The sequence below is a fragment of the Eubalaena glacialis genome, chromosome 11 (assembly GCF_028564815.1).
Source record: "Eubalaena glacialis isolate mEubGla1 chromosome 11, mEubGla1.1.hap2.+ XY, whole genome shotgun sequence".
Lineage (NCBI taxonomy): Eukaryota > Metazoa > Chordata > Mammalia > Artiodactyla > Balaenidae > Eubalaena > Eubalaena glacialis.
Window position 1 is genome coordinate 4804235 of NC_083726.1, and position 25266 is coordinate 4829500.

At 55.8% G+C, this 25266-nt stretch overlaps 1 protein-coding gene across 5 annotated transcripts in view; it reads left to right on the forward strand.

Moving 5' to 3' along the window:
• The first annotated feature begins 6449 nt into the window (after positions 1-6449).
• Positions 6450-25266, forward strand: part of PHF21B (PHD finger protein 21B) — a 99188-nt gene continuing 80371 nt past the window's right edge. For 2 of the 5 annotated variants that reach the window (XM_061205468.1, XM_061205470.1), the window contains exons 1-2: positions 6673-6788; positions 7647-7712. In XM_061205468.1, the coding sequence (XP_061061451.1) occupies positions 6735-6788; positions 7647-7712 (120 nt within the window). In that variant the 5' untranslated portion in view covers positions 6673-6734. Of the gene's footprint in view, positions 6789-7383; positions 7479-7646; positions 7713-16694; positions 16770-20824; positions 20928-25266 lie in introns of those variants that run through there. The other 3 variants (XM_061205472.1, XM_061205469.1, XM_061205471.1) reach the window with 3 other exon arrangements.

Below are 25266 nucleotides of genomic sequence, written 5' to 3' on the forward strand. Positions count from 1 at the left end.
ATCAGCATCTTCCCCATCCTGCCCCTCCAGAGCAGTCTTGTGTGTGTGTGAAGGGATTTGGGATTGCAGGAACAACCTGGTCTGGTTGATTGTCAACCTATAATCCACAACACAGAGGACGCGTCCTTCCTTGTCAGCTGACTTATCAAGAGGTATATAGTTTAGAAATGCGACTGTGGATCAACGCAGTTTTTTGCAGGGAAAAGCTGTGAGACTTCTTGGAATAACTGTATTTGAAACAAAAATGTCAAACTGTAGTCAACCAATGTCTGGCTGATATCCATGAGGAGAACCCAGGAGGCCGGAGCTCCAGTCTGTCTCCCCCCCTGACCTTGAACAGGGTCTTTCCACTGAGTGCTGGGGCAGGAGGGGCCCTCACAGGTCAGAGAGGGGAAGCACCACCCAGGGATCCCTGGTCAGGGAACTAAGAGCCCACGTGCCGTGCGGCAGGGCATGGTCAAAATAAATGGAAAAAAAAAAAAAGCGGGGGCGGGAGGGGGTGGGATTTGGACACAGGAACACAAGGTGGAGGCCCCGCGAAGACCTAGGCAGACATCGGGGTGATGCGTCTACAAGCGAAGGAGCGCCAAAGATGGTCAGAAAACCTTCAGAAACCAGGGGAGAGGCCTGGAACTGTCTCCCTGGGAGCCCTCGGAAGGAACCTGCCCTGTGCACCCCTTGATCTCGGATTCCGGCCTCCAGACTGTGAGAGAGTAAGTGTCTGTTGTTTAAGCCTCCCTGTGCTCGGTGCTTTGTTAAGACAGTCCCAGGAAACTTCCACGGGGGCCCTGTAGTAAGTGTTCATTTCTGCTCTGGACCAATCAGCCACACAGAGTTCCTCAAACTCACTTGAGCCAGGCTGCAGCCAGAGTGGTTGGATCCCCTCTACTGAGAGGCTGTGGGAGGGATTAAGTGGGCACCTCCTGTGGACAGATGCTTAAGGGAAGATCTTCCTTTCTGGAGATCATTTCCTTTTTTTTTTCTTTTTTGGAAAACAGCACTTTTAGGAAAACATATATCTATAAGTCTGCGTTCAGAGCAGAGGCCCTGAACACTGCAGGGCGAGTGGGTCCTGTCTGGTGCCTGGAGGAGGGGATGGGCAGCCCTCCCTCCAGGGCGTCAGCGAGGGTCCAAGGGGTGGGAACTGTGCTGTGATGGACGTGTGTCCAGGGCATTCGTGGCGCCCCAGGTCATGTCCCCATGACCGTGAGCAGGTCCTGGTAGCTCCTTTGTGCCTGCGTTTCCTCACTCGTTGGGGGGTGATCATCACTCCTGCCCTCCCAGGGCTCTGGAGCTGCTGTGTAGGTGGCATCAAGCAGACTCTCCGAGGGCCAGGGCGTGGAGTTGACAAGGGATATCAACGCGTTTCTGGCGTGCCGTCCGTGTGCACAGCCTCCCGGGGGGAATTCTGAGGCCCAAAACGTCCTGAGTTTCCTCCACCACCAAGTGTGATGCTTATTTGGCAGGAAACCCCGCCTTGAGCTGACAGGAGGCTCTTCACTGCTCTCCTTCCACTTCTGGTGAGTAGAAGTGCATCTGGCTGTGGAAATACCGAGGTTTGATTATTGAGGAATGAGATGACCTGCTGGAGAGGTCAGGAATGTTCGGTACACGCTTCAGGTGACTATTAAAATCTGAGAAATTTTGGTCACTGTGTATCAGAACGTACCTGGCCCCGTGCTGGGTACTTGCTAGATATCGTGCCGTCTTCTTATGAGGAGACGCAGGAGCGAGGGTCCCGGAAACCGCCCAAGAGGCCACAGAGCTGCGGGGCAGTGGGACCTGGAGTAGAGCCTGTGCCTGCTCATTGGAACTAAGCTGTGGGTGGGAGTCCTGGGGCCACTGTAACAAGGTACCACCGACTGGGGAGGGGCCGCTTAAAACCACAGAAATGTTTTTGTTCACAGTCTGGAGGCCAGAAGTCCTAGATCAAGGTGTCAGCAGGGCTGGTTCCTTCTGGAGGAGAATCCTTCCCAAGTCTCCTCCAGCTTCCTGTGGTTCCGACAATCCTTGGCGTTCCTCGGCTTACAGACGCCAATCTCTGTCTCCGTCGTCACAGGGCCTTCTCCCTGTGTGTCTCTCTCCGCTCCCCTACTTATAAGGACACCAGTCACATTGGATTTAGGGCCCACCCTGATCCAGTACAACTTCATCTTAACTAATGACCAGAAGTGTGTGTGATGTGGGGCTGGAGAGAGGAGAGGATGACTCCAGGAACTGATGGGTGGGGCCGATGCCCTGTGGGGCTGCTGAGCTCAGACTAGGATGTGTTGAGTGGAGATGCCCAGCAACATCCAAGGAGGTGCACCGGGGCAGCTGGGGTACAGGTCTGAGCCTGCCAGTGTCTGGCAGATGTCTCCCAGGTACGATACCGTGCAGCCTCTGAGCTGGTAGGCAAGTGACTGGACAGGGTCTGGCCACCCACTTTGCAGGAAGCAGAGTGACAGTCTGTCATGCTGCTGTTGGCTCTACGGCTTGACGTGGGTGAGGCCTGAGTCTTCTGCACCAGAGTCCCAGGCTCTAGACAGCACCGTCCCTGACCTCCAGCCACTGCTCTGGACCAAGGGGAACTGTGCCAGGGTAAGATGAAGTGGAGCATTGGGAAGACAGCAGGCCCTGGAGTCACGAAAACTGGAGGGCGAATCCTGTCTCCATCCCTACAGCTGGCTGACCCTGTAATTCATCATCCAAGCAGGGACACATTTGAGAGTAGAAGGGGGCACTGTTAAGTATTACCCAGGGCAATAGGCATAAACGGGACAGTCCTAGGCACCTGACATGTGTGGATACCCCATCTGCAGCTTAGGAAAGTTACTGAACCACTTTGAGCCTCAGTGTTCTTATCTGTAAAGTGGGGATAGTTGTACTCATCTTCATAGGATCAAATGAAATACAGGATGCCTTCTAGAGAGGGCAGGGGGAAGGCTCCCAATAAATGGTACCTACAACAGTAACACTAATGGAAGTCAAATCTGTACCCTCCCTGAGAACTCACTCATATGCCTGTTCAGACATTTAAGCCCCCCCAAACCCTCACTTCCTCTGTGCTGAGTCTGTGGTAGCCCCAGGAATCTGCACCTGCCTCCCTGAGCTGCTTGTGAAGTCCTTTTTCAACATTCACCTTGGCCTTTTAGGGATCTTTCCCAGGGGGAAGAAACTGAAGACTCATTCTTTAGTCTGAGAATATTCACGAAGATGTTTGGTTCTTTCCAGTGGACTAAGGGCTTTTGTAGATGTGCTCTCATTAACCCTCACCAGAACGCTGCGTTATGAGAGCTATAGCTAGTCCCCTTCTGAGTCAGGGGTCCTTCCAAAGCAGAGGCCAAATCAAGCTTAAAGTCTGTTTCTGACGTGCAATCCTAGGGCAGCAAGAGTAAGGGAAAGAGAAGGAGAGAAAAATCACGGGGACGGATTATTGAGCTGTCCGCCGCTTCCCACGAGTGACAGCTGTTTGCTGGGTTCTGTGGGATGTTTAACAGGCCTCCTGGTGGGCCCACTGGGCCCCAGAGCATTCTAACCAGCTGGGGACGGAGCGATGCTGATTTGCTGGCTCCTTCCTGAATCCTGTTTCTAGTTGGTCCAAGTTCATTTGATGAAGTAACTCGCTCCCCCGGACTTCTGAGTTGTGTTTTTCAACCCGTTGGTCGGTCCACCCCAAGGTGCAGAGCTTCACTCAGAAGCCAGAACAGGCGGAAGCAGCAGGGCCCCCAAGGGTCCACAGGGTTGGACACGGTGCTGGAGCCACTGCAGCTCCCCTGTGGCAGGAGCGTGGCCGAGGCTGTGCTCCGGCCCTCACTTCGAGGCCAGTTAAGCTGGGGGTGGGCAGAGACTGTGATTGGGGCTCTCCGCTGAGCAAGCAGCCAAGGTCTGGGGCCAGGAGGAGCCGAGTGGGTCTGGGGGTAACTGTGGTTGGGTGGATAATTCCCATTTTACATCCGAAGAAATGGAGGCTAGGAGATGTTCAGTAACTTGCTCAAGAGGTGGACCCAAGTCTCGAACCCAGATATCCAACCTCCAGTCCAGAACCCGTCCCCTTGACCACAGTGCAAGTAAGAGAAATGTGGACGCTGGGATGAACTGCAGACACGGCTCATGTCTATGGCCATGATTAACAGCCCACCTTTCCAAAATGGAACCTACCTTCTTTTTAGCCTTCATTCATTCAACCCCTTGCTCACTTATTCATCAGGTAAGCACCTACTTGGCTCCAGGGCCCTGTGCCTTCCTTCAACACCCGTATACTGTGCTCTGCCCACAAGCCAGACTCAGAGTCGGCTCAGGCTCCAGCGGGGAAGCAGTTACCTTTACTCTGGGGCAGAATGTCCCCCTTGCTAAGTAAGCTCTTCATGGTGAGTCTTCAGAGGGAGGAGTGAAGAACTGATGTGTAGAAATTAGAAGAAGTTCCCAGAAAAGGTGGCATTTGAAGTGACTCTTGGGGGATGAAGAGGATTTTAAAAAGCGGGTTCTGAGAGAAAGGACATTCCAGATGGAGGGCATAGGGAGGGCACAGCATGGGCCAAGGGAGGGTGTCCCGGCGTGCAGGACGCTTTCAGGGAAAAGTGTGTCTGCAGCAGCAGCACAGGACTCCTTGTAGGTTTTTTTTTTTTTCTCCACATAACCGGTTCCCTCACTGTCAGAGAGCACCCAGCCCTAGGCCTTTGTCACTTGCTCAGGAATCAGGTAACTGAAAACAACAGAGAGGCATGTAGAGGATCATTGACGGAAACTTGCAAACAGCACTATTCCCCAGCCAGCATCTGCCTGAGGCTGTGTAGGTCATGGACAGCTTGAATATCTTCTCTGTTGATTTAATTACGTACATGGCCAATGAAATGATTATGAAATTTTACTAAAAAGCCAGTGACATTTACAGAGATTACAATAGGAACCCTCTCGCATGCACTCTCCCTCTGGCCCTGGGAACACTGGTCCCTGGGCAGTCCACTTTCCCTGGCTGGCGTCCAGGCCAGCTAAAGTGCTAAGTAGAGGGGACACCATCCAAGTTGGGCTGAACCTGGAGTGGAAGGAGCCAGAGTCAGACTTTTTGTTTTGCATTTGGTGAGCCCTGCTTTTCCCCAGCTGGTGCTAGACGAAACCGATGACAGCACTTAGCACACGCATTAGTTTTGTGAGTTTTTAACAAAGCTCACGAAGTAATCCGTGATTCCTCACTGAGTGTTTCCCAAAGGCTAGGTGCTGGGGGTGGAGAGGAGAAGCCCCTGGTGTTTGGGGGGCCCAAGAAACACAGAAGTCACTTGTGGCAAATGTCCTGAATAGGAGGTCAGAACAACACTGGGGGCCCGACCTGAAAAAAATTCCAACAACTTCTGCTGACAGTAGAAGCAAGGGGCGGCATGTTGGCACATGCTGAAAGGGGCCATTTGTTAACTGCCTGTGCCTGGGTATTTTTTGTGCTGCAGAGGAATACGAAGCTATAATGATGTATCGGTGTAAACGTTTAACGTTTACTTTGAGTAATACGGTTGCACCATTTCTCCCCAGCATCTCTCAAACATACCAGGATGCTACCGATATGGCACAAAGCTTTCCGACGTTAATTGGTAAAGATGGTAACTCCACGATGCTAATCGACTCGGAGACATTCACCTCCTGGCTGCGGGGCTGGGAGTTTTGAAATGCGATCTCGGCAGCTGTAGTTATAATTGTTTAATGTCACATTGACCGGGCACGTTTACGATTTTTAACAACAGTCTTAAAAAGTCCAATGACATCTGTTGAGAGTTTAATTGTGAGTGTAAAAAAAAATCATTAAAGGAACAGTCAAGAGATCAATTTTCATACTGTTTAAATAACACGGTGGCCATCAGGCGGTGGCGGAATCTGGCGACATGAGTAATTTAATCTCCCAAGTCGCAGCGCCAGTGCACAGGAGGCAGTAGGGGAGGGAGGCGGACGGAGACAGAGAAAGAGGGAGCAGGGAGAAAGAGGGATCGGCGAGAGCCAGAGGAGACCAGAAATGGAAAAGTGGACATTTCCCCTCCCACCGGAAAGTATCTCCAACCCCGGCCTCAAGCTGGGCGTCCGGTTTTCCTCGGGTTTGGCTGGGGGCGGGGGCAGAAAAGAGGAGGAGCGGCCGGCGCGAGCGGTGCGGGGGCTGTCGCCCCAAGCAGCGGGCTCCGGAGTTTGCGGCCCTCCGCGCCGCCACTTTTGTTCTGCGCTCCAGGCGCCGGGCCGCGGCGGGGCGGCAGTGCGCACGCGCGGGCGGGGCGGGGGCGGGGCAGGCGGCGGGCTCCGGCACCGCCCCCGGCCGCCCCGGCCCGCTCCATCCGGGCACTGCCGAATTAGCATCGTGCCGAGGCACAACTTTGCCGAGGCCCAGCGAGATCCAGGCGCGCTTCGGGGGAAATATAGTCCCTGCTGGCTGGCGGCCCTCGCGGGCGGCGGCGGCGGCGGGGCGGACGCGCGCGGGGCTGCGCGGGGCTCCCGGCGCCGGGGGGCCATGCGCCGGGCCGCGCCGGCAGCCTGGGGACCCGGCGCAACTTGCCGGGCAGCCTGAGGAGTTGGGGCGGCCGCGGGCTCGGCGCCGCGGCGCCCGGCCGCCTTTCTTCCCCCTCGCCAGAACCCGCCTCCCTTTTGGCCGTGGGGGAGGGGGCTCGTGTCCCCCCCTCCTCGGAGACCCGGTCGGCCCCCGTCCGCTCCAGCCCCCGCGGAGCCGCGCAACTTCCCCGGAGCCGGGGCCAAAGTGAGCGCAAAGTGCTGCCCAAGTTGCCGGGATGGAGCTGCAGAGCCGGCCCGAGGCGCTCGGCGTGGAACTCGCGCGCCACCAGGTAGGCGGTCGGGGGCTGCGGGCCTGGGGTCGGGGCTCCAGGCACCGGAGACCCGCGTCCTCTTCCCCGTCGCAGGGTCTTCAGGGCTGGAGGAGCTCGGAGGGGCCCCTCCTTGAGCCTGCCCCAGGGGCGGGGGGAGTATGTACATGAACGGACCCCCCTTTGGGCTTCCCCTCTGCCACCTCCCTTTCGTACAATCCTGCACAGTTTGGGGGTCGAGGGCCCGTGGGACCCGAGCCTGGTGTCTTCTCTTTCTCGAGCAGGGTCTGCAGGACAGGGGTCCTGGGAGGGGACCCCTAGGTGCGCCTCCCGAGGTGCGTGTGAGAGTGTGTGCGCCGACCCCCTCCGGCCCCCATCCGCCGGTGCAATCCTGCACAGTTTGCAAAAGTAGTTTTGGCGATTGTTGCTCGGGCGAGCAGCGGCGTGGCGGCCGGAGCCCGAGCGGTATTGCGGCGTGCGTGTGTGTGTGTTGGGGAGATTAGGACGCGACTTGAATATTTATGAGCTTTGCTCGACACGGACTCGCCGTGTTTACTTGGCTCTTTGTTCCTCCCCCCTCCCCCGGCACACACTCACACTCACTCGCACACGTACTCCGGCCTGCAAACTTGCACGGCTCGGGCCGCGCCGCCGGGTGGCCACGGCCCCCGCCCCGCCCCGCGAGCTGCCCCGATGCGGCGGCAGCCACAGGTAAGCGGCCCCGTGCGGCACTGCCGGCCGCCGCGCGTGCGGGACGCGGCCGGGGGAACTTGCGGCGCGCGGCTGGCGGCCCGGGCCGGGGGCTGCGGCCCGCGGGGCTCCGGGCGCACTTGACGCCCGGGGCGGCCGGCCTGAGCCTGCTCCTCCGTGTTTCCGCAGAACGGCGACCTCAAGAAACAGCTCCACGAGAGGCAGCCGCGGATCGCCGCGCTCAGCGACAAACAAGTAAGCGAGCTGGAGCCTGCCCCCCGCCTCCCGCCCGGGGTGGGGAGGAGGGGTCGCCGGGCACTTTGGCAGCACCCTGAAAAGTGCCGGCCTCGGCGCCGTGCGCTCAGACTCCCAAAGGAGTCTCTCCAGCCCTCAAAGTTACCCGCCCCCCCTTTTCTGGAAAGAAAGAGCCGGATTCTTGGAGGCCGAGGCGGGAGAGCGCGGCTCCCGCGGTGGCCGAAAGAGAGAAGCTGCACTTAAAAGGCGGCGAGCAGCCCGGCGTCCATTTTGAGTTGGTGGACATGTTTTTGGAATGTGGAAATTTCTCCCGGCTCAGTGTCCCCCGCCTCACGCTGTTGTGAGGGTGGGGGGAGAGGGGGCGGTAATTCAGGCCTGGACACCAAACTACTTGGAAGCGATTTCTGGGTTCCGTTGCAAATCTTATTTAAAGAATCGTTCCTCCGGGCCCCCCTCCCCTCCACTTCTCCAGCATCACTTTTATTCTTGGAACCTGACGCCAGCTCCCGGGGAACAAAAGAAAGGCGCCCCCAGGACCCCCCCAGTTCTGCCCCAACTTTGGTCTCCGGGCATCAGGTGTAGACTGGGACACGCAAGAAGCTCCTTGCGATGGGGGGCACGGCCGCCGACCCCTCCCGGCCCCTCGGCGAGGAAAAGTTGTCCATTGTGACTTAGTTGCGCTGAGCTCAGCGGTAGGGGTTTCAGCACCACGAACAGATGCCGTCGCCGGAGCGCGGCCGGCCGCGCGCCCCCGCCCCCTCCCCTCCCCTCCCCCTCCCCTCCCCCTCCCTCCCCTCCCCTCCCCCTCCCTCCCCTCCCCTCCCCCTCCCTCCCCTTCCCCGCCGCTCGATCCCCTCCCCCTCCGCCCCTCCCCCTGCGCTCCCTGCCGGCACACGCACTCCCGCCCCCTTCCCCGAGCCGCCCCGAGCCGAGAACTTTGAGCGGCGCAGCCAATGGCGCTCTCGGGGCTCCGAGGCTGGCGGGGGCGGGGGCGCCGGCGCCCTCCCCGCTGCCCCCTCCCCTCCTTCCGCCCGCCCCGCGGGCCCGCCCCCGCCCCGCCGCGCCCCCGGGCCATCGATCGCGCTTCCTTCGGAATGCCGGCCGCCGCCGTCGGCATCAAACTTGGCCCGCGCTGGCCCCCGCCCCCGCCCCCCCACCGGCCGCTGAGCTGGCCCCCTTCTTCCTCCCCAACTCCCGGCGGGGGCGGCCCGTGCAGAAGCCCCCTCCCCGGAGGGATTGGCGGTGCGGGGAGAGACGTGGACGAGACTGGCGGGGGAGAACTCGGAGGCCGGGTGTTCATTTCGAGTCTTTAAAGTTGAAAAGTGGTGGGAGGGGGCGTGCGGGAGAGGAGGGGGCCGGGGGTTGCGGAAAGAAAGATGGCTGTTCCCGCGGGTCCGCGCCTGGTCGGGGGCGCCCGGCTGGACGGGAGGGTTGGGAGGAATGCATTAACCCCTTTCTGGCGGTGCCGCGGCCCCCCTCCCCGGCCGCGCGCGCCCGCCCGGCCCGGCCCGCCCGGCCCGCGCCCCCGCTCAGGCGTGGAAGCTTCCATTCCCGCCGGAGGGGGGGGGGCCGGCGCGCGGCCCCGGCGAAGTCGGGGAGTTCGCGGGGGGAGGGGACCCAGGCCCGGCATTACCATTTTGATTGCTTTGATGCCATTTTTGGAGGGGGAGGGGTTGGAAGACCCTTCTCCGCTGAGCACAAAGATGTTTAATCACTGTGTGGAATCAAATCAAATACTTTCTTTAAAAAAAAAAAATCCACCACCAAATCTGGTACAGTGTGATAGCCGAGGGTTGCTAAACCTTTTTTTCACTGGGTAAAACGGCAAGTTGTTGACTCTTACCCGCGGAGTAGAAGATTTAAAAGAGAGAGAAAATCCAATAATCCGGCAGCTTTTCTCGCAACAATGTCTCTTTATATATGCTTCTACATGGCAGTAGTTTTACTGTTTGGAGTGGCTTTTCGGAGCTTAGGTTTGATCATCTCTCTATTGTAGCAACTATTTCAAGGCTGTTTAAATTTTTATGATGATAGTAAATGAGTGGCTGTTTATTATCTGTCATGCTTGAATTTAGATGAGGCAGAAACATTTGAAAATCGTGTTTGAAGGTTGCGGTGCCGCTCGGCGAAGGAACTGTCCTACTCCAGGCTGCCTTTGCCTTTAAATTAGAACTCGGAGAAGGATGCTTGTGAACGGAATGTACCTCCATCTTTTTGTGTGTGTGTGAGTGTGTGTTTAAAAAGAAAGAAAGAAAAATACAGAAACTTTTGTTCTCTGGCCTTTTAAAAATATTTCTCTTTTAAATGACTAAAAATAACATCTGGTAAGTATCCAGCTTTTGTCCTGGCCATTGGAACTTGTGTTTGTAACTGTACGTGTGTTGTTTTTCCTTTTTCCTTTGTGGCATTTTATATAGCAAGGGCTCATAAAAGAGGGAGGGAGGGCCTGGGGCTGTGGTGTAGCATGCTAATAAAGCTGCCTTGTCTCTCCCAAGCTCCGCGGTGAAATCCTTCAGAGGTCACCTATGAAATGAGTTAGGCAGACTTAACATTTACTGTCTTTCTCTCCTTGGGAGAGTTTGGTGGAGATTGGCAGCTTGGCTGGGGAAAGGTCGATGCATGAGCTCTTGGAGGTGATTCGGGCTGCAGGGCTTTGAAGAGGAGTAGGCTCTGCTTGGTCACCCCAGCGCCTGCCCAGGAGGAACTGAAATGCCGGATCAGGGATTAAAAAGCCAGTGTTTCAGAGTTTGCTTTTAACTCAACAGAAGAGTAAAGGTAGTATCCCTTTAGTGATGTGCTTGGGGAAAAACTCACACCATCTTCATCTCGGGAGATATGGTTTTGTCCTGCTCCCGCTTGGAATATGGGATGGAAGGGCTACGTTTCAATTAAAAGTGCACGTGAGGATGATGAGCTTGATAGTAAAACGGACAGATGACCCCATTATCCACATTTGTTAGAGATACGATAGCAGCGAGTAATACCTTTTGGTGCCTAGCCACCAATTTCCCATTCATGCCCTTGGCACTGGAATTTATTTAGTTACTTCTAGAAACATGGACAAGTGCTTAAAGATGTTTATCAAGGACTCCTAGAAGAAGATGGGTTGTTTGTTGGTCAGAAGTAGAGAGATACAAATTCTGTGTAAGTGTCCAGCGTTTCTCCCACCAGGACTAGGGGATAAACAAGAAACCAGTTTCCATAGGACCGTGCTATTTGAAAACAGAGTTCGTATTTTTTCCTTAAAAAAAAAAAATAAACAGAGAGCTGTGGGGCAGTTGGTCAGATCTGAGTTGTGGGCCAGCCCGCTTTGGCCAGGCTGCATTCCCAGGTGTGGCGGCCCCTCACCACTGGGTTGTGATTCCGGTGGAAGATGGACCCCTTCCTTGTCTTTAACAAGATATGATGTGTGAAGACTTCATTAGTTGCTCCAGTGGTTTTACGCTGTGAATTTGCAGCACATGCAGAGAGGCAGTAACATTTTCATCGAAATTGTCAAGCAACAAGCACTTACGTGTAAATGACAGACCCATCATAAATCCTGGAGGGTTTGTTTTTTTTTCCTCCCTCTTTGGAGTTCTCGGCACAACATGTAGATGCCACATGAAGCAGGCATCTTCAGACCTGAACTTCACGCAAGTTCAGCTTCACCACAGAGTGAGAGGAGCCTCCTGTATCAACTGCAGTCGAGCTGGCGTGGCTGAGAGAGCACCGGCCTCCACCCCGGTGAACTTGGGGCCTTGTGTGCTGCTCCATCCGTCGACTTGATGGACTCCGGATTCCGAGGGGATGTCCTCAAGTGCAGCAATAAAAATATGTCTTCTTGAAAGGTATGACGTATGTGGCATTCGCCCAGGCGCTGAATCACGTCTTCACTGTGATTCACTAGCTATCGTACATTGGACACCAGAGGGATTCCACAGTGGAAGCGTCCACCAAACAAAATTGCAGGGTGGGTTTATTCTGAAAGCTCCCCAGTTGTTTTCAGTCCTTCAGTAAAAGGATGTGCCATTGTCCAAGCTCTGCCCCTGAGTCTGCTCTCATCCAGGAGGCTAAATTTTAATCTTCCTGACCTAGAGTTCAAGATCGCATTCTTAAAATAGCACCATTACATGTGAAAGAGAAAACTAACGCTGTCTCTCCAAGCTCCGCCTTTCATATTCTGGAAAAGAGCATGGGGTTGAGACAGCAGGGGCCCAGTCCTGGCTTTGCCCGCTGCCACCTGCTTGGCCTTGACCCCTGACTCCCCCTCCCACGGCCAGAGTCTCCCAGACCCACACTTTGATCTGAGCCATATTCCTGGGGCCCCTCTTCCTCTCCATCTGTCCACCCCTCTGGTCCCTCCCCCATCATCTCTTAGCTGGAAGATTACAGTAGCCTCCACACTGCATCCACTTTAAAAAAAAAAAAAAAAAGCTTTATTGAAATATAATTCACGAATCGCGTAATTCATCCATTTAAAATTTACAGTTAAGTATTGTTTTGTACGTTCACAGATATTTACAGCCGATCACCACCATCGATTTTAGGACATTTTCATCATCTCAGAAAGAAACCCTTTGGGTATCATCCCCACTGCACACCCCACCCCCAGGCCCTAAGCAACCGCTAATCTACTCTCTGTCTTTATAAATCTACTTTCTGTCGCTACAGAGTTACTCATTCTGGACGTTCATGTGAATGGAGTTAGATAATGTGTGGTCTTACATGACGAGCTGCTTTCACTGAGCATGGTTTCAGGGTTCATCCAAGTGGTAGCGCGTGTCAGTACTCGATTCTTTCTTATGTCTGAATAATAGTCCGTTGTATGGGAGACCGCGTTTTGCATCCATTCACCAGCTGACGGGCACTGGGGTTGTTTCCACCTTTAGGCTCTTGCGAACAGTGTACTGTATCTCCTCGTGCCCCCTCTGGTTCATCCTCCACCAGAGTAAGTGTCTTAAAACTTGAACAAGATCACGGCGCTCCCTTGCTTGAGACCTTCCAGTGGTTTTCCGATGCTCTCTGCAGGGCTGACCCCGCCCCCGCTCGGCCCCCGACCGTGCGGCTCCTTGGCTGTTATCCAGCAGGGCCTCGGGTACCGCGAGCATCTTCCTGTTCTGGAGACTGCTGACCGTTATCCGTCCTCATCTTTTCATACAAGTCGGATGTCTCTTCTAGACCGTAAGCTCCCTGAGGAGCAGGGGCTGTGCTGCTCCGCCCCCTCCCCCTGTGTTCTGAGAGCTGTGCCTTGTCAGGCTGGATGCGTATTGGTTGAACGAGCAGCTGACTGTAAGAAGATAGGTGTGCAGATTGGTGGTGATGAGCAGCGTGGCCCAAGAGGCGTCCCTGGGAGTCGTCCTTTGTAGGCCTGCAGTAAACAGATTTTTAAAATCGTATGTTCGGAATGAGCAGGCAGAGATGAATAAGACTAGAAGCTCCCTGGTCTCGGAAACCTCACAAGAGAGTGAGGTGTAGGTAACCATGTGTCAAGGAAATTCCAGAAAAGTTCTGTGAAAACCATGCCTTGCGGGCCCCTGGAGATGGAAGACAGCTTCCTGGGGGAGAGGGGTCCTCAAGGACGCCTGGGGTCGTGGACAGGAGCCGCTGGCCCAGCTGAGGGCTAATGGCCTGAGAAAACCTGCAGGTGCTGGCGAGTTTCTGGCAGTAGAACCATGGGAGAGAGACAGACAGACAGACAGCAGAGAAGGCAGGCTGGGGCCGGAGCCAGGAAGGCACCAAATGCCAGGTGAAGGGCCTGGGTTTTGTGCCAGGGCTGGGAAATGGCCGGGGGCTTTCAGGGCTCTGGTGCTGAGGGGAGATTAGAAGCGAGAAGCGTGAAGGAGGCCTGAACTCACTCCCAGCTTGGCCCGGCCACGTGAGCTCCCTGATGTCTGTCAGCTGCGTGGGAGGCTCTTGCAGGGATGGTGGCACCCGTGTGTGACGTGGGAGAGGAGAGGAGGCTGCTGGACCCTGGGTGACCGGCACATAACAGGCTGTGAGGGCAGGGACTTGTGCTGACCCTCCCCCTCCTGCCTTCACTAGAGCTTCTTAGGGCTGAGAAGTTAGTGGGGGGACACTTCTGGAACCCTCTAGAAGATGACTCTGTGGGCATCTCTGCGCGGTTGGTTTAAGGGAAAAAAATGTGTGTGTGTATATAACATATTTACATTTATAGGTTATATTTTTATTGTTGACTTTGTGTTTATACTATTTGTAAAGTGTATAATAACGAATAGTAATTACAGTTGACCCTTGAGCAACGCGGGGGTCGGAGGTGGCGACCTTCTGCACAGACACTATGTATATAGTTGGTCCTACATATAAGGCAGGGCCTCTGTATCCGTGGATTCAACCACCCGTGGATCACGTAGGACTGCAGTATGCACTACTGAAAAAATCTGTGTGTAAGTGGACCCGCATATAAGTGGACCCGTGCAGTTCAAACCCACCTTGTTCAAGGGTCAACTGTGTATTGATTTGTGCCAATAAATATGCGTGAAGTCTATGCAGTGTATATAACATCAGCTGACAATTTGTCCAGGATTATATTGCTAAAATGAGAGGAAGGATTTGTTGAAGTAAGACAAATAATTACCACGCCCCTGCTAAAGTAAAATCTTGCTGAGGAAGGCAGTGATTCTTGCTATTATTTCTGTAACGTTAGGAGCTCAGGAAGAATTCGACTTTTTTTTTTTTTTTAATTTATTATTTATTTTTATTTATTAATTATTTTTGGCTGTGTTGGGTCTGCGTTGCTGCGCGGAGGCTTTCTCCAGCTGCGGCAAGCGGGGGCCACCCCTCGTCGCAGTGCGCGGGCCTCTCTTGCTGCGGAGCACAGGCTTTAGAGCACTTGGGCTTCAGTAGATGTGGTGCGTGGGCTCAGTAGTTGTGGCTCGTGGGCTCTAGAGCGCAGGCTCAGTAGTTGTGGTGCACGGGCCCAGTTGCTCCGCGGCATGTGGGATCTTCCCTGAGCAGGGCTCGAACCCGTGTTCCCTGCACCGGCAGGCGGACTCCCAACCACTGCGCCACCAGGGAAGCCCGAATTCGACTTTTAACAAAGTTTTTATGGTAAAAGCAGCACCTGCTTGTTGGGGAAAAAATTCGCAGCGCAGATGTGAGAGTCATAAAACATGACCCCTCTTCTGCCCCATCCTACGTGTGGACGAGAGCAGCGCTGGCTCTGAGGTGTGTTCGTAGGGTGTGTTCTGTGCGCACGCGGCGTCTGTAACGTGGATAAACATGCTTAGTGGATACGCAACTGAGCGTGCTATGCCTACACTTGCTTTTGACACTTGACATTGTGTTCTGGACGTCTCTTGGGACCAGTGCAGTTTAATTCCACAAACATTTAATGGGCTCCTGCCTGGTGGAGGATGCGGGGGTGATGGTGGGTGACGTGCTGTTGTTAGTAATAGCGGCATCTCCTGTTATAAGGCTTTACCCTTGCGAAGTGGTTTCGCTTGGTCTCTGCTTGCAGGAAGTTTCACATGTAGCTGGGGAGGCTGGCGTATCCACCGTTACCTCTCCCGTGAGCTCTCTGCAGGAGAGGTTTAGCTAGTGGGCTCAGCCAGCAGCAGACGGGGTGACGTGCTGTGATGAGGTGCATGGGATCGCTCTCAGGAGGTGACATTTGCACCTGTGGAGAAGCAGAGACATTGCACACCCAGCGCCCTGCTATCTGCAGCACTGATGTTCTTCAGCGGGTCTGTTCCATCACGTCTTTTTATTTGATTGTCGTGATCATCTCACGGCTTGGGTCAGGCGGGGCAGGTGAGAGAAGGGCAGCTTCCCAAGGTCAGACGGCTTGGGACCCCCAGAGAGGGTGCCCTCTGTTTCAGTCCCTGCCTGGCCTCTAGCTGGCCCCCTGCCTCTAGGGTCTGACAAAGTGTAGCTGGAAGAGCAGAGGCCGACAGTCAGGACACCAGGGTTCCTATCCCAGCTCTTTGCCTCCGGCTGTGTGGCCTCGAGCAAGTCATTCTGCCTCCTTGAGCTCTGTTTCCTCTCTGTAAAGTGGGAGTAGTAGTAGTAAACACTACCTCACCGGCTTACTGAGATGAAATCAGATCAAAGATGAGAAAGTGCATCTATACTACCGAGCAGAGCAAAGGGGTTGATTTGAAGAGAACTGCGTTGGCCGCATCAGCGACCCCAGGACGCCCCCGCCGCGCCCTGCCCTGCACCTGGGGGGCTGGAGCCTTTGCACCGTTGCTGGTCCCCCTTCGGGGCGTATGCTGCTCGTCCCTCCTGGTAGAGGGTGACGGTGACTGCGCCGCCTCCTCTGCCAGCCCAAGGAGGTGGCTCTGCTACGTTAGCCTCTTAAAACACCTGCTGTCGGAACTGTACAATTGATTTCAATCAACTTTGAGTTTTTTCAAGGCGATGACTCTGATAATAACTTTGGTAATCCCATGATGCCTCCTTAGAGCTGCTGGCTATGATGATGAGCCCTGTGATTTAGCCAGTGTTTCCTCCAACGCCTTTGTCTATCCAGGACCGAATCGCGGGCTCCACTTGGGCGAGCTGATGCTGAACGTGGCTGCCGTCCGGTCCGCCAGCGAGCCCGGCTCGGGGCCTGAGCACGTGGCGGGGGGCCCTGCCCGCGGGGCAGCGTCGCGGGCACACCCTGGTCACGCACGGAGGGCTTGAGGAGGCCCCTTCGCGGGGTGTCTGTTGGCTCGCCCTCCAAGGCCCTTGCCGCAGACACGGGAGGGCTTGGGGGGAAGAGGCGGTTTTCTGGAGGAGGGTGCAGCTGCTGTTCGTCTTCTCCACACTGTTCGGAATTTGCAGCTTGTAAGGAAATAGGACTCTGGATTGGACTTTCCTTACAGAAGAGTCCCACTAAGAAGGCTTTTCACTTTTGTCTCCGAGAGGCGTGTAAGAAAGAGGCTAAGCACCGGCTTTACAACTGGGTAGACTGGAGTTGTAAACCCTGCTCCGTGCTTCGAAGGCTGTAAAATGGGGTAACGGTGCAGCGCCCGTAAGACAGCCGAGCGCTGGCATGTGGGGTGCTCGGGAAACGACGCGGACGTGGCGCTGGCAGGATTAAATGAGATGAGACGTGACACTCGGGCCACGGTGAGTCCTCAACAGGTGGGATCCGGCGTCACAAGTCACAGCTTTCCCATCTGATGCTGACCCTGGGCCAGGCCCCTTCTAGCGCTCTCCACGGACCAACTCGGTCACTGTTCACACAGCCCTTTAGGGAAGGCCTGCTCTGAAGTACCATTTTACTTGCGGGGTGGTTGAAGCCCAGAGAGGTTGAGTGGCTTGTTGACATCACACAGCTGGCAGGGGGAGGAGCTGCGGCCCAGTTCTGGGCCCTTGTGGCCTCATGATCTTAGCGCCTACGCTGGAGCATGTGGCGGAGACATGACAACACTTTGTGCCCTGCATATGAAAAGTTTGGTGTGTCATGTAACTCCAGGGCATGTGTTCCAGTAAAAGGAAATGGAGATAGTACGTCAGAGAGAACCACCAACAGGTTGGCAGCTGTTTGTGATAACGAGTGGGAATTTTGCCCTGAAGTGGAAGGTCGTGGAAGTTGGGAGGGGGCCTGGCTCTGCATCCAGTCTCCGCCTCTGGCACCGGGCTGGGGAGTGTGGGGCAGGCTGGGTGAAGTGAGGGGTCTCGGCAGTGTAGAAGCTGAGCCAGCGGCAGGCGGGAGGTTTGGACTTGACCTCGAAGCAAATACTCGTCCACGCTCTGCTTTGTCATCCCCGCTGTGGCCTGAGCCCCTCTCTGGCTTGGCTACTTCAGTATTTCCTGTTATCACTGTTGTTGTTGTTTTCTACTTTAAGGTGGAGGCATCTTTCTCATTTTGAAACGGCCTCTATTCTCCAAAGGAACGAACATGCTTCCTTAATTTTTTTTTTTCCCTTTGGGTCATTACTTATCGTTTGGTAGTAGTTTCCGAGTGTGTGATGAGAAATTGCTGATGCAGCTTTGTTCTGGTGATGACCTCTGACTGCCACCAGCGGGCATCCCTGAAGCCTCAGATGGGCTGCGCTTTGCTTTTTTTTTTTTTTTTTGCTTGGCACCTGTGTTGGTCTTGTTAAAAGCGCAGCAGAAAGAAGTACATCCGTGGGGGATTTTTTTTTTTCTTTTTTTGTTCGGGGTGAGTGGCCCTCAGCCCCCAGGTAAGATAAGGTCAGGTTGTGTGGGTCCTTGTCTCAAAGCGGGGACAGTGCTGCTTCCCAGGCAGGGTTGTCCCAAGGGTCAATGAGGACGCGTGTCTCGAGTGCCAGGTGTAATTCCTGGCTGGCCTGCAGCGGGGCAGCTGAGTAATAGGGGAGCTGTTATCAGTATAGTTTATTAACAATCATACGAGAAGCAGGGATCTGGCAGCGCCCCAGAGATGCTACTGCCGTGGAGAAGTAGACGGGCAACTGTAGCTTTTTGTTGGGACAGAGACCTCTGGGTTGCTTCTTTGTCTCCACGGACGGGTGTGTCTGCAGCTGGGACTGGGCCCTAAATTTGGGATTTGGTCTTTGGACCCGAGACTTGGTCTGACGACGTAAAACATAGGATGTGCAAGGCCGGGGGAGCCTTTGCGGGGCATCTTCCCAAGCCCCTTTTTTCACCTGGAACTACGGCCCTGGGTAGAAGTGGTGATGGCACCCGGGGGCCCCGGGGGTCCCAGGGCTCCAGTCTTCCTGACCGCAGCGCAACCACATGAGAAACCCGTGGTTTTCCTTTAAGCCATTAAATTCTGTTGGCTGGTGTTTTGTTTCAGAAGCGGCTTGCCCACAAGGGTGGCCGCTGTTTGAGACATGCTGGGGTCCCACACGCGATGTCCTCGTGCCGACAGTAGGGCCGCTGGGGGCACAACACGGTGGTTTTCAGAAGGTGGTCATACTTTCAGAGCAGCTGGCTTCCGGTTGGTACAAGTCGGGGTGGCAGCTCTGGCAGGACACAGTGCATTCTGGAACTGTCCGTTTTATGAAACTTATTGCATCAGATTGACTCTCGATCTCTAGGTGCAGGTACATTGCAGGAAGATGAGTACCTGCCGGGCCTGCTTGCCACCCAGACCGCCTGCACGCGTGTCTGCACTTGGGGGTGGAGGTTGGTTGTGGACGTGTGTATGGCCGAGGCCGTAACCTACACGTTCACAAACAGGGAAGCGTCTGTCAGATTTTGCAAAGTCACCCTCCAAAGTAGAAAAGGTGATAAAAAACACTAATTTGGGGGGATCAATCTTTAGGGGAAATAATGGCTGCCTTTTGATCTCTTGGGTGGAAGCGGCAGAAAATTACTTGAAATGGCAGATGGGGGGTTGTCTGGTTGTCTCTTGGGGTCTCCCTGGGGGATACATCCCAGCAGGCCATCCGTGGGGGACACTGCCATCAGTTTGGGGAGAAGCTTTTTGCCCCAGGAAAGAGAACAAGGCAGGGGTGGGGCAGGCAGAGAGAGGAAGGGAGAGGGGTGTGTTTCTTTTCGATGTCACTCAGGCGGAAAGCCAATCTGCACATGTAAATGAACTTGAAAATGCAGTTAAAAATATATACACGTTAGAGATTGTGATCCAGAATTTACTGTGAGATGCAGGTTATCAGGTGACAAGCCGCATTCCTTACAATCAGTGACACTAACTCTTCTCCGTGATTAATGCGTCTCAGTGGTGATAAATGCACCCCGGATGAACGCCGCATTATTCCTTAAGCTACGACCCCGCTGAGTGCAGAGTTTTCTGTGCCTTCATCACCAACGTCCTTCTCCCAGCTGTCACTGCCAAGGGGACACGGGCTCAGGAAGTTTCCTCCAAGGGCTTGTCCTGGCTCGACAAGAGAGGTGACAAAACAGTCAGCCGTGTTGTTGTGGACAGAGGTCAGAGGGGCCCTGGACACTGTTAACAGCTGCAGGCGCTGGGAAGTGGGCATGTGGCAAAGAGTGCCCGACTGGGTCTTAGAGCAGGATCTGGGGCCTGGGAGGCCAGGGAGGTGCGGCGTCCGGGGCTGGAAGGAGCCCCTGTGTCTCGTGCTCCTTTGTGTTTCCTCCGGGGCGTGCCCACCAGCGTGTGCAGAAGTGAGCGCTCGGATGGTGAGGGTGGCAGCCACCGCTCGGTACTGAGTTGTGACATTCGGCACGTGCTGCTGGGCGCCCAGTCTGTGCTGGGCACTGGGGACACGGCAGTGGAGAGAACAGGCCCTTGAGATGTGCTCGCAATCCAAGAGGGGAAACAGGCAACAGGCGAAAAACATCATAAATGAGTTACGGAGTTGGTGGGAAGGTGACCAGTGCTCTGGCAGAGGGTAGAGCGGGGGAGGCGTGCGGGGCTGGGTGCAGGTGGCTATTTTAAATAGGGTGGTCGAGAGGGGCTTCAGGCCTTGGAGCTGGAGGAGTGAGCCCTGTGGCTCTCTGCAGGAAGAGTGTCCCAGGTAGAAGGCACAGCTCGTGCAAAGGCCCTGAGATGGGTCATGCCTGGAGTTTCCTGCAGAGGCCATTGCGGGCCGGGAGAGTGAGTGACAGGTGAGTGTGAGGGAGGAGGTCAGAGAGCTGATGGAACAGGGCGGCGACTGGTCTCTCCAGCACGGCTGACCCCCACCTTTAAATCACCGACTGGCCGTGACGAAGAAGATAAAGCGGCCCTTTCGTGGGGCAGAATTTTGACTAGAAGCTGGAAGGTACCAGAAGGCCAATTTCAACTCCAGGTCTGGCGAATTCCCTTACAGAGGGATCTGCCTGGGGCTAGAATTGGTTGTTCTGAGACCTTTGACCGCCAAGCCAGCACCTCATAGCAAAGGGGAAGCGGCACCAACGCCAGCTGGATGGGAGGCCAGGCTGGCTGGCCCTGTGCTGAGGTTCTGTGGTTCAGAAAAGCCCAGGCTCATCGGGGTTTCGTCCCTCACCAATCCCAACCTGAGATGCTCTGACCCTTGCAGGATCACAGACTCTGACGTTGTGGGTGGGCCGGAGGGCGGTCCTGCCGAGGGCCGGGCCTGCTGGGGAGTCATGCCCTGCAGCGTGAGGGGATTGGGGGGTGGGGCGGCCAGGCCAGCGCCACCCCTGCCATCACTTGGCGTGGGCCCCAGGCAGCCTACTTTTTTGATTTTTTTCAAGAGGAGCCAGAAACCCATGCTTATGAGAAATCTGCAGTTTAGATGTGGGTGGTACATTACGGCCTTTTCTAGATGCATTGGCCCAAAGGACACTCCGCAACCCAGACCGAACCTGCATCCTCTGGTCGCCCTTCCGAGTCCCCTCCTCCGGCTCCATCAGGCTGGCCGTGATCTGGTAAGTCCCTGCCTCCGTGTCCCCCACTCACCATCCCGCGTGGTACCTACATTCAGAGCTATGGGGCGAGTTGGAGTCAGATCGTGAGCCCTGAGGTCCAGCGAGCCCGCCGCCCTGGAGCCCCCAGCGCTATTATGGGGGGAACAGTCGATGGTGCTGCGACTAGAGGGCCGCTGAGTTTCTTCAAGAGCCTTCATCTCTCATTTAGATAAAGAAGTGGCGCTCAAATATATTTCTGTAAATAAAACAGTCCCGCCCCCAGCCCCGGCCCAAGTCGGTGGCTTGTTGAAGTTAGTTTATTAATGAGCCTGCTGAGTGGGCTTGAATGGGGGCTGCGCTCTCATATCGCGGATCTAATTATAAACACGAGGGACGGTACCAAATAAGCAGCCTTTAAAGGGAGAAGAGTCTGACAGCTTGGTTTAAAGTGTCCTTTAATGAACTTCTTTGGCACTTGTATCTTAGCAACACATTTTATTACGTCCCGGTGCAGCTGGACTCGGGCACGGTAATTTATCCCCCCCCAGCTCCCCCCACTCTGACTTTCTTTGGGGACTGGAGGGAGGAATGTACTGACCCGATTTTTCATGGCTGGGTTTGCATCCCTTCTGCTTTGTTTAGTTGATGAAAAAGGCAAACAGGGTGCCGGGAGCAGGGGACCTTGCTGGCCGGCAGGAGGGACGGTGGCCCCAGCCTGGAAGGTGGGCGGCCGCCCAGCTCCGATGCCGGTGTCGCAGGCTGCCTTGTGGACATGCTGAATCTCTCCCCAGTGCACCCTGGGTTTGGGTATTTTTATCTGGACTTCTTTCCTGTTTTGACACTAATTTGGATACGGCGGAAGTAGGGACATTTGCAAATCTTTCCTCGTAATCAGCAAGCCTGTAAGTGGGGATGGGAAGTGTTCTAGATGAAGTGGACATGGGGGAGGGCAGCACAGGAGCAGGGCTGGGGCACTGGGCTGGGGGGACCTTCCGGCCTGGCTGCTCCTGAGCCCAGGGACCTCGGCCGGTACTTCCCTTCCCTGAGTCTTAACTCTCTCTTGTCTGCCGTATGAGGCTCCTGCGGCTGCTGTAACAGAGCGCCACATGCCGGGCAGCTTAAATTTACTCCCTCCTGGTCTGGAGGTCTGAAGCCTGAAATCAAGGTGCCGGCACGGCCGCGCTCCCTCCAGAGCCAAGGGGAGGATCCTTCCTGCTGCTTCCAGCTCCTGGGGGCTGCTGGCGCTCCTGAGCTCGCGGCCGCAGCACTCTGGTCTCTGCCTCTGTCTTCACGTGGCCGTCTTCCCTCTGAATCTGTGTCTTCTCTTCTTACAAGGACCCCAATCGTTACTTTTAGGGCCCCCCAATCCAGTATGATCTCAACTAATTATATCTGCAAAGACCCAATTACCAAATAAGGTCGCACTCTGAGGTTTTGGGTGGACGTGAATTCTGGGGGGGCACTGTTTAACCCACTATATCTACCAGTTGAAGCTAGTCACGCCTGCCTCAGATTATGGTTGGGGGTCCAAGTAGGTGGAGGCTCTCCCTGCTGACCCTGCCAGGGCCACCTTCCCTACAGCCAGGAGCCGAGATGGAGAAACGAAGGTAACCTGCCCCGTTGCAGGAGTGGGCTGGCTGTGTCTGCTGAACACGGTACCTTCTGTGGGTGGGAGGATGGAGCCTGCACTCCCCTGTGGCAAGTGAGAATGTGCCTTTACTTCTTCCAACAACTTTGAGTCCTACTCCTGTCCCCATTTTTTTTTACTTTTTTTTTTTTTTGGCCGCACCGCACAGCCTGCGGGATCCCAGTTCCCCGACCAGGGATCGAACCCAGGCCCCCCTGCAGTGGAAGCGTGGAGTCCCAAACACTGGACCGCCAGGGAATTTCCACCGTCCCCATTTTTCAGGGGAGGAAACTGAGGCTCACAGGGGTGCAGTTACGTATCCAGGGGCTTAGCTTGGGCTGACATGAACCAGGGTGGTCTGGGTCCCCAGCCCCTGCACTGACTGTGTATCATACCAGCTGCCACCAAGACAGAACACCCAGCGTGCTGCCAGCCCAGGGACGCCACGTGTGTGTATGGCATCTGAGGTTCACCAATGCCCCCCTTCCCCGTATCTGATGCCGTGTGGCCCTTGGCACCTCGGGGAGTGGCGGATTGGGGGGATCCCTGTTGCGCTGAGGGTGAGGATGCCAAATCCCTGCCGTATCCCCAGGGCTGATGGATAAGCTTTGATCTTTCTGAGTCAGTTTCTGCATCTGTAAAATGGGCTAACACTTTACCATCTTCCTCAGAGGGTAATGGTGAGGGTGAGGTGAAAAAACACAAGGGGAAATCCGGCCTGTGGGCTCAGAGGGCTGGGTGTGGGGCCCACAGGACGAGCAAGAGGCCCCAAGGGTCACGTGACAAAGGGTGGGATGTCATCCTGCCAAACTGTGTAGCTGGTTGCCCAGCAAGTCGCCTGCCCAAGTGGCTCCTTCGCACATGTGCATCCCATTCCCACAAAAGGTCCTGGAGTCCAGGCGAGACTCAGGATGATGAGACAGTGGGAGTGGCCTCCCAGTGGACACACGTGGGTCCACGTCCTGCCTCTCCCTCTGCAGGCTTGGCCGTAGAGACCTCTTCTGCCCCGTGCCCCGGGCCGCGCGCACGTGTGCTCTCCTGGCTCCCAGACCCTGCCGACAGGTCGGGGTTTAACCGTCGTCCTCTAGGCAGTGCCTCCGTGACACCCACTGCCCTGGGCCCCTGTTCTGTGCCTCCAGTACCCCCCACCCCGATGCTGCTGCTCCGGTGATTGCTAGGGAGTGGGAGCTGCGTGAGGTGGGGCCCCCCCGAGGCCTCTCCTGTCCCACTTGCTCTGGGCACATTGCAGGAGCTGGCCAATGGCCTGGCCCCTGGGGGACTGGCCATGTGTGGTTTGTAAAGGAATCCTTTTCCCCTGGGCCACTCTTTAATCAGGTGCTTCGGTGTGGACCTGCGGAAACATGTGTTGAAAGACCATTGGTCATTCAGTTGGTCATTCAGCCGGTATTCAGTGAGTGACTGTTGTGTCCTGGGCGCCAGGTGACCGTGGCCTGAGAGGTAAAGAGGAGGAGGTGGCCTGGGGTCATCGTTACTATCAATATTGCCGTCATCAGTAAAAGTCTGCTTTACCCCATGTAGGTGCTTGCGTGTCCTTTTACCCCTGCCCCCCACCCCGCTCCATCCACCCCTCCTAATTCACTAGGTCCTGCCCTGTGGCAGATGTCAGGGACTTGGATGTACACAAGACACGGCCTCTGAGAACAAGAGTGAGAGGGAGATGGGGGGAGAGGGAGGGAGGGAGGGAGGAAAGGAGGGAGGGGGAGCGAGCAGGCCGACAGCAGCTGCACCCAGTTGTCACGGGGGCTCCGGTACAAGCCTCTGGGGTGAAGCCCCTGGTAGGGGTGGTGGCGCTCAGTTCTCGCTGGGAAGCATTAGGGTGTGAATCTGCCCATTTGACAGATGAGGAAACCGAAAGGTAGATTAGGTGACCTGCCCAAGGCCCACAGCGAGCGAAGGGCAGCACCTGGATTCTGGAAGCATCTGCTTGACTGCAGGAGGCCCTCTTATCCCCACTTTGCAGATGAAGAAACTGAGGCCCTGCGAGGCCAAGTAACTTTCCCACGTCACCAGCTCCAGGTCTCCAGCCAGGTCTTCGACCCCAGAGCTTTCCCTTCCCCTGGGCTGTGCTGGAGGAGGAGTCCTGCAGCTGCGGATGGAGGAGCCCGGCCCGCCGTCCTGACCTCGAGCTGGCTCGGCCGCGCTCACGCTGCCCGTTCCCTTCCCTTCCTGCTGTCTGCTCCCCTCCCAGCTGAGTCCAGTTCAGGCTGCACCTCGTTCGCATTGCTGTGCGCCCATCACGACCGTCCTCCCGAGCATCCACTCTGACCCGGCAGGCAGGGCAGCGCTGTCCTTAGCTGCCACGTAAGCTTCAAGTGGTTCTGTCCAAACCCTTGCAGAATCCTTCCCTGGAGGGGAAGTTAGCGGTACTTCCTAAGACTGCGGAGGGCGTGGAGGGACGGGAATTGCACGGAGCTGAATTTTGTCCTAACCTCAAGAACTTTCTAAGGATCAGGGTATGCATGGAGAGAGCTGGCTACCCCAGGAGGTAACAAGCTTCCGCCACGGTGAGGGATGCTGGGGGTATTTGCACGTGGGGTTAGACAGGGCCAAGTGGGATCCCCTCCGGCCAGGAGTCGGCCCAGCAGTCTGAGCGGTCTGTGGCCCCGGCCACGGCTCCGTTCTTTAGGTTGCTCGTCGACACGTTTACTAAGTGCATTCTGGGAGGCAGCAAAGGAAGGGAAGTCCAGGGTTCTTGGCAGCCCCTTCCGCCTC